The 12,649-nt window shown below is 35.2% G+C and overlaps 1 protein-coding gene across 10 annotated transcripts in view; it reads left to right on the top strand.

Moving 5' to 3' along the window:
- Positions 1-12,649, top strand: part of RABGAP1L (RAB GTPase activating protein 1 like) — a 685,104-nt gene that overhangs the window by 576,633 nt on the left and 95,822 nt on the right. The window contains exons 1-2 of one of the 10 annotated variants that reach the window (XM_037013727.2): positions 6,671-9,349; positions 10,524-11,284. The exons of 8 other annotated variants lie outside the window; for them this stretch is intronic. In XM_037013727.2, coding sequence (XP_036869622.1) covers positions 11,174-11,284 — 111 coding nt within the window. In that variant the 5' untranslated portion in view covers positions 6,671-9,349; positions 10,524-11,173. Of the gene's footprint in view, positions 1-6,670; positions 9,350-10,523; positions 11,285-12,649 lie in introns of those variants that run through there. One more of the 10 variants, XM_037013725.2, reaches the window with a different exon arrangement.

The following is a 12,649-nucleotide window of genomic DNA, read 5'->3' on the forward strand; positions in this document are numbered from 1 at the left end:
GCAGAAGAATGAAAGTGGATCACTGTCTTGTACACCATGTACAAAAGTAAACTCAAAATGGATTAAAAAACTCAATATAAGATCAGAAACCATAAAGTTCCTAGAAGAAAACATAGGTATTAAACTCTTGAATCTAGAAAATTTTTTCTGAATATGTCTCCCCAGACAAGGAAAGCAAAAGCAAAAATAAACAAGTGGGACCATATGAAACTAAAAGCTGCACAGCAAAGGAAACCACCAATAAATGAAAAGACAGCCTACTGTGTGGGAGAAGATATTTGCAAATGAGATACCTGATAAGGGTTTAATATCCAAAATATGAGTAAAGAACTCACACAACCCAACACGAAAAAACAATCCAATAAAAAAATGGGCAGAGTACCTGAATAAACATTTTTCCAAAGAAGACCTACAGATGGTCAATCTTTTTCATGACTGTTACTCAGCATCACTAATCATCAGGGAAATGCAAATCAAAACCACAATGATGTATCATCTTACACCTGGTCAGAATGGCTACTATTTAGAAGACAAGAAATACCAAGTGTTGGTGAGGATGTGGAAGAAATGGTACCCTGGTACACTGCGATGTGATTGCAAATTGGTGCAGCCACTGTGGAAAGCAGTATGAAGGTCTCAAAAAATTAAAAATAGAAATATCATATGGCCCAGCAATTCTACTTCTGGGAATTTGCCCAAAGAAAACAAAATCCCTGATTTGAAAAGGCATATGCATCCCTATGTTTATTGCTGCATTATTACAATAGCCAAGGTACGGAAGCAACTGAAGTGTCCAAGAGATAAATGCGTAAAGAAGATGTGGCAAATCAACACAATGAAATATTATTCAGCAATAAAAAAGAAAGAGATCTTGCCATTTCAGACAACGTGCATAGACCTAGAACGTATTATGCTAAGTGAAATAAATCAGTCATAGAAAGAGGGATACCATATGGTTTCACTTACATGTGAAATCGATAAACAAAACAAATAGATTCATAAAGAGAACAGATGGTTGGTTACCATGGGAAGGGGAGATAGGTGAAATATGTGAAGGGGATAAAGAGTTACTAACTTTAAATTACAAAATAATTTAGTCACAGGTGGAAATATAATATAGCATAGGGAATAGAGCACTAATACTAGAATATCTATGGTGACAGATGGTAACTACATTTATCATGGTGATCATTTAGTAATGTATGTAATGAATCACTGAGTTGTTCATCTGAAGCCAGTATAATATTATATATGAACTATATTTCAATTAAAATTTTTTATTAAAAAATAAAACAGCAATGAGATACCACTACACAGCTATTAGAATGGTGGATATCCAAATCGCTGACAGAAATTCTAGCAAGGATATAGAGCAATAGGAACTCTGATTCATTGACAGTGGGGATGTGAAATGGTACTGCCACTTCAAAAGGTAGTTTGGTACATTCTTAAAAAACTAAACACATCTTACTGTATGATTCACCAATCATGTTCCTTCCTATTTGCCCAAATAAGTTGAAAACTTGCATCCACATAAAAAACTGCACACAAATGTTTATAGCAACTTTAATCAAAATTGCCAAAACCTGGAAGCAACCAAGATGTCCTATCAATGTGAATGGCTAAATTGTGGTTCTCTACACAATGGAATATTAATCAGTGCTAAAAACAAATGGATTATTAGGTCATGAAAAGATATGAAGAGAACTTTGAATTCTTATTACCAGATGAAGGAAACCAATGTGAAAAGATTCCATACTGTATGAATCCGGCTATATAGCATTTTTGAAAAGGCAAAACTATAGAGACAGTAAAAAAGATGAGTACCAGTAAAAAGATAGTTGCTGGGATTTTTAGGGTGGTGAAATTATTCTGTATACGGTAATGATGAATACATATCCTTATGCATTTGTCAAACCCCATAGAAGGTAAACACACAGAGTGATACATTAGGGAATGTAAACTGTGGACTTCATTGATAATGATGTGTCAGTGTTGGTTCATCAGTTTTAACAAATGAACCACTCTGGCAAGTAGATGGAAGGGAATGCTGTGGGATGGGGGTGCAAGCAAGAATCTAGGATCTCTATGCACTTTCCACTCAGTTTTGCTCTGAACTTAAAATTGCTCCAAAAAAATGAAGTCCATTAATAAAAAAACAATAATAATAACATCTACTAGTTAGCCACCAGTTAGGGTTTTCTCTTTTTTCTCTACTTTTATACTCTTTGGAATAGAAATACCAGTAAGCAGTGAAGTGTCAGAGAACTCGCAGGCCATTAGGAGAAGCAAAAGGCATTATTATTTACATAAAGTGAAACTCTCCACATGCCATTAATATTTAATACATATTTGTATTCAGTTTTACAACCTGATCATATATACAGATTTGCTAATATATAAACACTCCCCTAGTCTCATCCTGTTAAAGTAATTGTTATTTGACCACCTTTTCAATAATAGTTGAATGTTGGTCATTGCAGTATTATAAATCATAATCTCATATTGCACTGCATACTTAAAATTCTCCAGAAATGCATGCTAAGTTTAACGTAAAAGAATAGCTCATAACAGTTTTGAATATTTAAAATTCATATTTAAGAACTACATTAAAGATTTAAATACAGAATAATTAGGATGACATAATAAGGCAAGAGTAGCTAGCAGTTTTGGAATTGACAGCTGCTTGTGTGGCCTCTGATACTTTATGTATCTTTAGTTATTTGGTAGACCTTTTTCAGCTAAACATTTAAAGGTTTTCTTAGATCCCAGCAGACATTAGATGTATCACAGAATATGTATATCCTTAGGACTAAAGGTGGTTATCGTTTTAGAATTTGTGACTGACAGTAAACCCTTGGGCAGCTATGTAGGTACTATATCTACTATGTAGGTATTATTTCTTAATTTCTTGCTTAATTTAAAGAGTTATCAAAACATAAAGACTTTAGCTATTTTTATAATCTTAATGATATTCGAGAGAGAGTCTTTATAATGATACTTAAGACAATTCTTAAACCTACTTTTGAGGAAAATACTTCAGGTTGAGCATAAAAGATGAACTCCCACAGCAATGAGTAAAATTAGAATGCCTAGGCATTACCACTGCTGCTACTGTGACCACCATGAAAAGTCATTCAGACCTTTTTGTTACTTTACTGTTACCCAATTAAGCAATTTACTATTGCTCTTAAAGCAAACAGAAAGCCAAATTTTAACATCGTGGAAGCTACCATTGATAGATACTTGGAGTGATGCTACCTCCACGCACAAGATGTATTCTATTGCAGCAGACTGAATAGTGTGTCTGGAAGTTTTCCCTTTTCTTTATATTTTCAAATGCCTTATAAATAATATTATTAGATGCAATATGAATTTTTAGTTCATATTTTCAATATACAGTAATAAAATATTAAAAGCAAAACACTAAGAGAAATACAGAGTCCAGCTTTGGAAATTTAAAAGCTTCTATTTCAGGATCTCCAAGTTGAGTTTACTCTTTTCTCTTGCATTCATCTTATAATGAACTGTTACAGGTGGGAAAAGAAATAAGAAAACCACAGAGTCTTTGTAATCACATAGTTTGGTTTTGATCATGATGTACTAGTGGTGTGACCTTTAATTACTTAAACTCTTAAGCCAATAGTTTTCTCTTTTGTACAATGAAGATAATAAAACCAGCTTTATAGTATTGTTGTAAAAATGAAAAGGGATAATGTTGTTAAAGCTCCATCCCATCACAGTTGATAATAAATATGTTACTTCTCTTTCCCCCTTTACCCCTGGTCACACTCAGTGGATATATTTGAAATGAAGTGGATTATAGTTTTATTGGTCAGTTCTAAGTTTCCGGATAAGCTACTATTATAAACCATTGCATAGGATATTTCTTTTGACTCTAATGTAGAAATGAACAGTGGGAAATCTTATTATAATAAAATTTTAAAGAATGATTATGTATTTTCACATGATAGCCCTTAGTAATAGTGTTTTGTTGATCAGGTTACAACAGATGAATATTGTTACACAACAAATGCTCTCTTTGTTCCCTGTTCTTGTCACAATTGCTCAATTTAATAAGAGGTAATTGATCATGCTATTTGCTTTGTGTATCAGGAACTGGAGAGGGTAGCTGAGCTATAGTGGATTCCCCCCATACATCAGCCTTTTACCTCCTCCAACCTGCCTCAGTTATTTCTGACAGAAGGACACATGTAAATTACCACATTGCTCCCACATAAAGCAACATCTAGAAATATTTAATTGTTTAGGGAAAACTGGTAAAGGATTGGAGTTGTGTGGCTCCTTTTCTCTCTCCCTCCTGGATTTTTATTAATGGGACAAGGAAACAGAAAATGGAGGCATTGACTGTGTGCTTGTATACTGAGAACAACCCCCCTCATTTCTAAAGGTTAGAATTTCATCTTCAGTTTTTAGCAGATAATCTTGTCCCTCCAGAGATCATTTTTATTAGTACTGATAATAACAGCAAGTAACATTAATCAGACACCTTCCAGAGAGGCAGCTTACTAAGGGCTTTTACATGTATTATCATCTCATTATTGCTCAGAATATCAGCACTATTACTATTTCTTAATTATATGGATGAGAAAACCAAGGATGAGACAGCTTACATAATTTACTTGTGGCACACAGTTAGCAGAGCCAAGCATCAAACCAGGTTATTCTGAACTCTGGAGCACATGTTAACCATTACACTATACATCCTTCATCTAAGGACAAAAATGGAGGCTAGAAAAGCAGGAACCCTGTAGTCTTCAGTAATGCTCTTGGCCTACACACCATATATTCCAAATGTATTGAGCTGATACTTGAAATCTACCACATGCTGATTCAAATCTGCCTTTGAAACCTTATCTCCTACTGTACCCAATATTAATTCACCACTCTGGTCAGGCTAATTTTATTTTCCTTGTAGAAAAAAAAATATTTCACTTTGCCTATCCAAATCCAGTCCATCTTGTCCATGAAGACTTTTCTGTCTGCAGAGAGATTTTCTTCTGTTACAATCCCAATATCACTTATTATTGCATTATGTGACAGATATAATGTCCCGTATACTCTAACCTGCATGTGTGTCAAGGAGATAGTGTATGTGGCACATGGTTGATTCTGGTGCATATTTGTTAACTTCCGTTGTTGTCCTTTAGTGATCAAGGGCATGTACTTTGGAGCCAGACATACCTGTTTTTGAATCCTATCATCTCCATTTCTAGCTGTGAGAATTAAATCAAATCGCTAAACTGCTCCACCCGTTAGTTACCTCATCTATAAAACAGGGATAATTATAGTCCTAGGTCATTGACTTATTATGAAGATGAATTTTTTAATTGAGATAAAATTCATATGCCATCAAATTCGTCAAATTTTAACTGCAGGATTTTAGCCAACTTCACTGCTACAAGCTATAAACTACAGGGACCTGAGGGCCTTTTGGAAAGAGAGTTACCAGTCTGGGGTCACCCATGCTACAGGAAGAATTTGAGACAAATGAACACTTGAATGAAAACAAGTTCATATTTTATTGCTGTTCCCTGAATCTACCTTCTGATCTTGGGAAAAAATGAATCTCAAATATTCATGCAAACAAATAGTTTGATGTGGTTATTAGTAACACTTTTTAAAACATTATTTGAATTGTTTAGGAAATTAAGGTAAGGTTATTTGTAATTACAATTCAGTTGTGTATTCTCAAAATGAGACAAGATGAAGCATAACTCATATTTTTAGACATATCTGAAATCATCCTTCTGTGGGTGATAGTAAATGTCTGTGAATGTTTAGGAGCACTTGAAACACTTATTTTTGGTTAGGAAAACTTTAAGTGATTGAATCATATCAAAGAACAAAATTGAACTGAGTATATTTTAAAGATTTTACTGGCTTTATTCAACAATTCGTGAATGGGGCAGTCCAGGCTAGCAGAGCGAAAGGAGCTCAGGAAGCTGTACTGAATGAAAAACTTTCATAAGCAGACAGAAGCAGGGACAAGGACTGAACACTAGGCAAAAAAGTGGATTGGTTATTGCAAGGTACCTCTCTGGGTTAGGGGATAGCAGGGGTCTGTCAGGTAGATAACTAGTGCTCATCAGACAATTCTAGATGATTGGTTTAAGATTCCATTTCTGGGAGAATCGAAATTATAATTAAGTCTATTTGCTAACATGGGCTTAGCATAAGCAACTACATTTTGGGCCTGTGGTCTTGTTCTTAACAGTTGGCTGTGCATTTTAAAATTAGAAATGAGGTAAAAAGCTGAATTGTGAAAGAGTTGCAGCTCTTCTTTCATAGTCTCTGGACTCTACCTCACCCTTTTTCTTTGTAGTGAGATGCAAATGAGGAAGTAAGATACCCAGTACTTGTTTTAAGTCCACTGGGTTTTCTTAGTTTAACACCAGGATTTTTTTTTTAAGGAATCTGTGTTTTCTGAGGTTTTGAATTTGCCTAGCAATTGCTAGGAAAGATAGGAAAGATAATGAGCTGAATGGCTGGAATTTGACACAAGAATAATGGTTTTCTTTACTTTACATGACTTTAAAGAGAACTGAGATTTTGCTTATCTTTGACTTTTTGTTCTTTTCCCTTTATAAAAATTCAGTGTGTGTTACTGGACTATTTTGAAATCCAAAATATTCTGAAAAGCTTTCTTCTCTTGATAACTTCTGTGATTTCTCATTCTCATTTTATCTTAGAGCACTTGGGTTTTGTAATATGCAATCAAGTGTAAATAGAAACCTATTTGGAATATTGGTGATTAAGAAACTGCTTGTTGAATTTTGTCTTACAGTTTTTAAATCTGTGTCAATACCAAGAACATTTTGTGAAGATCACTTAAAATTGAGTCATGTATACTTCATGAATGTTTATATTGAGTTGTTTAGGAACGTCCATGAAGACATTCATGAGTGGTTAGACAGGGCTGTTGGGAAAGGAGAACAGGGTCTCTCCAGGGCTCTGCCTGTACATGTGGGGGCCATGGAAGACCTTTCTGCCCTCTAGACCATATTTCTGTCATGGTGGTTTTGTCCTCCTTTCCATCTGATTCTGATTTTATGGCTGTTGCGATGAGAATGTTCAACAAGTAGAACCTGAGGCGTGGGAAAAGGGTCTTAACGGCCTCTCTTGTGGAGTGTGATAATTCCTTAATGATTGTGATCCTTTTTTAATGTATTTGCTGCTTTGACTAGCGAGTAAGAAAATGCTACTCCCACAATGAAACAACTTTTGCTGCATTTGGGGAGAACACAGAGATAGAACCATGTTCACATCTTATTCAGAGAAAGCTTTTCTTGATTTTTGTTTTGGCTGTGTCTACATCTGACACTTGAGGATGTTCTCTGAAGGCTGGGAAAGGTTTATTAGACTCATACTCCTTCATTAGAACCCAGGTATATTTTTGTTAAAAGGTAATAATCCTAGAAGAATGATGGTTGGAACCAAATTAGCTACCAGAGTAAAATCTTTCTGGATGAAATCTTATAGCATTTAGAAATGGAGATATTTTATCATCGGTATTTTCTTATCTTAGTGAGATCTGGAGAGGTTTTGAAACTTATTTTGTAGCCAGTTTGGCCTCTGAGTAAAAAAGACTGTAAAGAATGACTAATAAATGAAGTATAACAACTGTCACTGGATCCTTTTTTATAGGCAAATAAGATATTAGAAAATCCAAAGGGTCCAAGTAGACCGCATTTGTTGGGACACATTATAGCAACCCTGGGGGAATTTTTTTGACATCTGGGATTAATGTTACCCTTTGTTTTTTTTTATTCTGAGAGAGAATGAAAAGGTATTTCCACCTTCAAATCCTCATAAGCCTATTTAGTGGAGGGAAAAAGGACACACAGCTTTTGACATAGCACATGTGAAAACCTCTGATCTATTCCATCCCTCTCAATTTACATGTCCATGAGGAAACTGAAACCTAGAGAGGTTAAATGATTTGCCCTGGGATAGACAGCTAGCTAGTTTCTGCTTGACCTGGGGACTACCTGTTGGTTACTACCAAAGCTGTGTTTTCTGCTGCTGGTTGGATACGCAATCCTCTGCTGGTAAACAGTAGCAGCCAGCTGTGTTCTCGACACTACACCACTTGATCTCAGGTAATTTCCCCATCCCCATGCCTTTTTCAGTGGGGTTGCGCAGTGGGAAGTACATAACTGCAGGAACTAAGGTGGAAACAATCCTGGGAGATCAGTGGGTCTCAGTTCGCTGGGAAAAAGACAAGAGTAAGATGTGGAAGGGAGTAAAGGACTGTATGTAAACAAGACTGAGTACAAAGGCTCCTGAAGTGTGGGAGGGCGTTGCAGCTATTATATCTGAGACTATTGTAATATTGCAGCTATTATTTCTGGGAAAATGTCTAAAGGAAAAGAGAAAGCCAATACAGTTTTTTTAAAAATAGATCGTCAGTTTTTAGTCATGATCAAAGTATGCAAATTCAGAGTTTGCTTTTTGTTAGGATCACAAATATACATTTAGTTGTATGAGCAAAGAAACATCTGAATTTTCCTTTTCAGACTCCAAAAGTAAGTATGGAAGAACATTTTAAGGCTGACAAAAAAATGAGGGGATGTACATCAAACTTAGGGAGTCCTTACTCTAAAAAATGTGTGCACTGTGGCTACAGCGTAGGACCTCTTAGATTTAGAAATGAAATGCTATGGATAATTCTAGCCACTGTGGGTAATTAGAACAATCTTTGCGATAAATCAGAAGCCTTTAAAAATACCTAATTGTTTACCTAAGAACCTGTGTGGAATTCTAAAAAGGACTGAACTATTAGAAGCTGTTAGCTTCTGTTTGCTAAATTGTAGAACTATCTTTACAGCCTTTGATTATGTTTCTAAAAGTGGTTTGCACCTTGATAGCCGTGATGCCTTAAATGTTTTATGAGTTTAATACACACTGCCTGAAAGATTTGATACTGTTTTGCCACTCCTTTTTTTGCTTGGGTTACAGTGTTCCTACCCGAGAAGATTACCTATTGTCACGCTGAATGTGCTCTCCCCGAGGTGCATAAGCAACTGCTCAGCCGCGGTTATAATTCTTGTTTGCCCTTGGGCGGTTGCCAGCAGAGAGTAAGGCATTATGGGAAGTAGTTTCTTTACCTTCCACAACAGGTGTCTTTGTCAGAGCACCTTATTCCGATACCAGGGTAGAAGCACTGAGTCACTGTTGCAAAGAAAAATATGAAAGGAAGAGCAATTGCTTTCACATCTAGAAAATGCGGTCTCAAGGTCTGAAATCTTCGGGTGCTAATGAATGCATGAAGAGGTTCACAGTATCTTTTAAAGTACTTCTGAAAATATAAAAAGGAATTTGAAAGGTATGAACTGCCCAGATGCCTTAGAATACCTTGTCTTCTGGTTATCATTTAATTTTTACTCGTTAGTCAGTGTTAAGATAAATGTGCTGGAAAAGTATTTAACAGAATAATATTTAAAAGACAAAACTGCATTGAAGGGAAAGAAATGAAGTAAAAATGCTTTACTGGCTCCAACAAGGATCAAACAGTTTGAAGCTGTTTTAATCTTGAGGATTTATTTAAAGTATTGCATTTTTTGTTTAAGCCTATTAGGCTCACTTCTGTTTCCTAGCAGTAAGGTGGGTTTCCCCCTTAGCGCGCGCGCGCGCGCGCGCGCGCGCGCGTGTGTGTGTGTGTGTGTGTGTGTGTGTGTGTGTAATCCAAAATGCTATAGCAGTTGCAAAACTCTCTTAAACACATTTAAATGGAACAAGGTACTATTTAAGTAATCATGGTAATGTAGGTGAAGTTACTTTAGGAAAACAAGGAAAAACAGACACTATAAATCCCACCCTAAGTTTTGTTTTGTGGAAAGCAAACAGACTTAAAGAACATAATACTGCTAGGACTAAAAATTCCAACCAGTGTCTGTATTTGATTGTAGACAAACACTGTCAAACTGATTTTTCATTCTAATATAATATTTCTCATGGAACTGTAGTGTTGTAAACTGTAAAAAGCAGAGAATAGCTAATTAGAAGTATTGAAAAAACAACTTTTGGAGGCACTTTATTTGCTCCCCTCCTTTTTTATTTGCTTAGTACTTTTTTTCTTGCAATTAGCATACATTATTATTTCCTGGTATTTAGGCAATCTTGTAATGATAATTAAGGGCAGCTATCAAAATTTTTCATCAGGCCACATTGAGGTTCTTTTACAGTCTCCAGTCTACTTAAAAGAAATGCTTCTGGTGGCTAAGGTACCAACAGTTCATGGCTATTTGCCAATTTAGGTAATTAAAAGAAAACTTTAAGCTTAAAAATAAAAGATGAGAACTTTTATATAGAAAAACGATCAGTTTAGAAATGAGACCTTTGTGTTGCTTTCTGAATAACAACAAAAAACCAAGTTCTCAAAATCAAGAATTCTGTTTAAAACATTTGTGCTTTTTAGTGGGAAAAGGGGAAATCTTTATTAATTGATTTTGCGGTCCCTGTTTCATTTTTATATTTTGGTACTTTTTTTTTTTTAACAGAAATACTCAGAGGGGAAAAAGGATCTTTCTTTTCCCCATACTTCAGGAGATAATTTTTAACTGCATCAGGAATTCAATAAATTCTGAAAAACTAAAGGTTGCCAACTGTTTTCTGTGATTGTGAAAAAATAAGCAATAAGAAAAGTCTACTTCTCCAAGAAGAAACTTGATATAAGTAATATCGAAGAAGATAAAACTTTAACAATTTCTAATTACCAAGAAAATAACATAAACCAGTTTTTTGTGTTGTGTGTGTGTGTTTTTTTTTTTTTTTTTTTCAGTTTTGCTAGAGGATATTTCCAGTTAGGAAACTTTTTTATTTCTCTTTTGTAAGTTTAAAGAAGATTTCCCCAAACTGAATTTTTCCAGCTGCCGTGTTAAGAATGCAGAAGGTGTTTATAGTATATACTTCCTCCATAGATAAGAGGCCTCCCTTAGTTTTCTCCTGGCAGTAAATTGCTAGGCAAGCCTGTGATAGCAGCTGCTATTTTTTCTCTCTTTTTTTTTTTCCTTCTGGATTTTTGACACTCCACCCTCAAACTCAGGTGGGTGTGTGTGTGTTGGCACTGAACTGCAGGAGGATTTTTCCTTGGATAGTCTGGTCTGAAGCCGGGACAGCAGCTGCTGCTGTGGAAAGGCCAGCTGGCAAGATGATGGAAGAAATCTCCATTATGGTAGCCTATGACGCCCATGTTTTCAGCCAGCTGAACGATGAAGACCTCCTTACTAGTCTGGTGGCCATCAGCAAGCCCAGGTCTATGGTAGGTGGTGCCTTGCACACTACTCTGGGGACTGGTTTTTCTTTTCCAATATGATAGTTAATGCTTCTGTAGCAATTGAGGCATTGCTTCCTGGGAATTAAAATAGAAGTATTGCTGGCTTTGTGTTATAGGCTATAACAAGGCCTACAGGTTTTCAGTAGTTTCTTTACATAACTAAACATTACTGTATGTTGTTAGTATGTTTGAAGTATTTCAGGAGTGAAATTTAGGTTCATGCTTTCATATGTAGCAAAGTTAAGAGGAGCTTTATAGTGCCGGACATCCCATCGTCCCACACGTTGCCTTCTGTGTATACATATGATTATTAGGTGAGGGCTACCTACATTTACACACATGTAATTCAGTCTTTTTGAAGTATGAACATTTTTACCTGGATATCATAAATCAACACTGAGAATTGAACTCTCTAAAAATCAAATAACTTACAGTTTTTATTACTAAGAACTATTATGAAGGTAACTTCTAGTGTAATTATAGTTTGTATTTAATATTTGTAATTTTTTTTTTTTTTTTTTTTACTCTGAGGGTCTTCATCTATGTTCTGGCATAAAAGAAAATGAAGTTCTTGCAGATGTTTGTTGATTCTTTGTAAATGTTATCCTTATAATGGCTATTAAGTTTAAGGTATCAGTGATTACATACCTTTTAAACAAACTTTCCTACCATTGTAACCTCTTATTCTTTATATTTAATAGTACTCATCACAAGCAACAGAATGAAAATTTACATCATAAGAGTTAGCTTACTAGTTTGAAAACTTAATTCTGTTTTCAGGCATGGGAACCTTAAAAACATAATATGGCAATTTCTTCAAGCAATAAATTGCAATAAAAAAATAAAGAAGCAACTCATAGATTGACTTAAAAACTTAAAGGTTATATCAACCGGATGCAGTGTACTGACCTTGTTCAGATGCTGATAAAAACATCTCTAAGATAATCAGGGGAAAATTTGACCACTAATTAGGTACAATGATATTAAGAGAATTATTCAATTGTACAGTAATAGTGTTACAATTATGTTAAAAATGATGATTTAGAGATACATACTGAAATAGTTCGGGATGAAATGTCTGCAAAGGTTCAGAATGATCCAGTGGAAGGGCTGGTGATCTGGATGAAAATAGAAGACTGTGGTAATTGTTGAAACTGGGAGATGAGTACCTAAGGATTCATTATACTCTCCCTACTTTCACAGATGTTTTGTAGATGCAGTTTAAAGGAATCAGCTAGAAAAGCAAAAGCAAAACAAATACAGATACATAAGGTACTCCTACAAGTGTTCTTAATACAGAAACATCTAGCCTACTGCATTCTTTTCCTATTTAATATATAATTTCTATTT

This window comes from Manis javanica, chromosome 11 (genome assembly GCF_040802235.1).
Source record: "Manis javanica isolate MJ-LG chromosome 11, MJ_LKY, whole genome shotgun sequence".
NCBI lineage: Eukaryota > Metazoa > Chordata > Mammalia > Pholidota > Manidae > Manis > Manis javanica.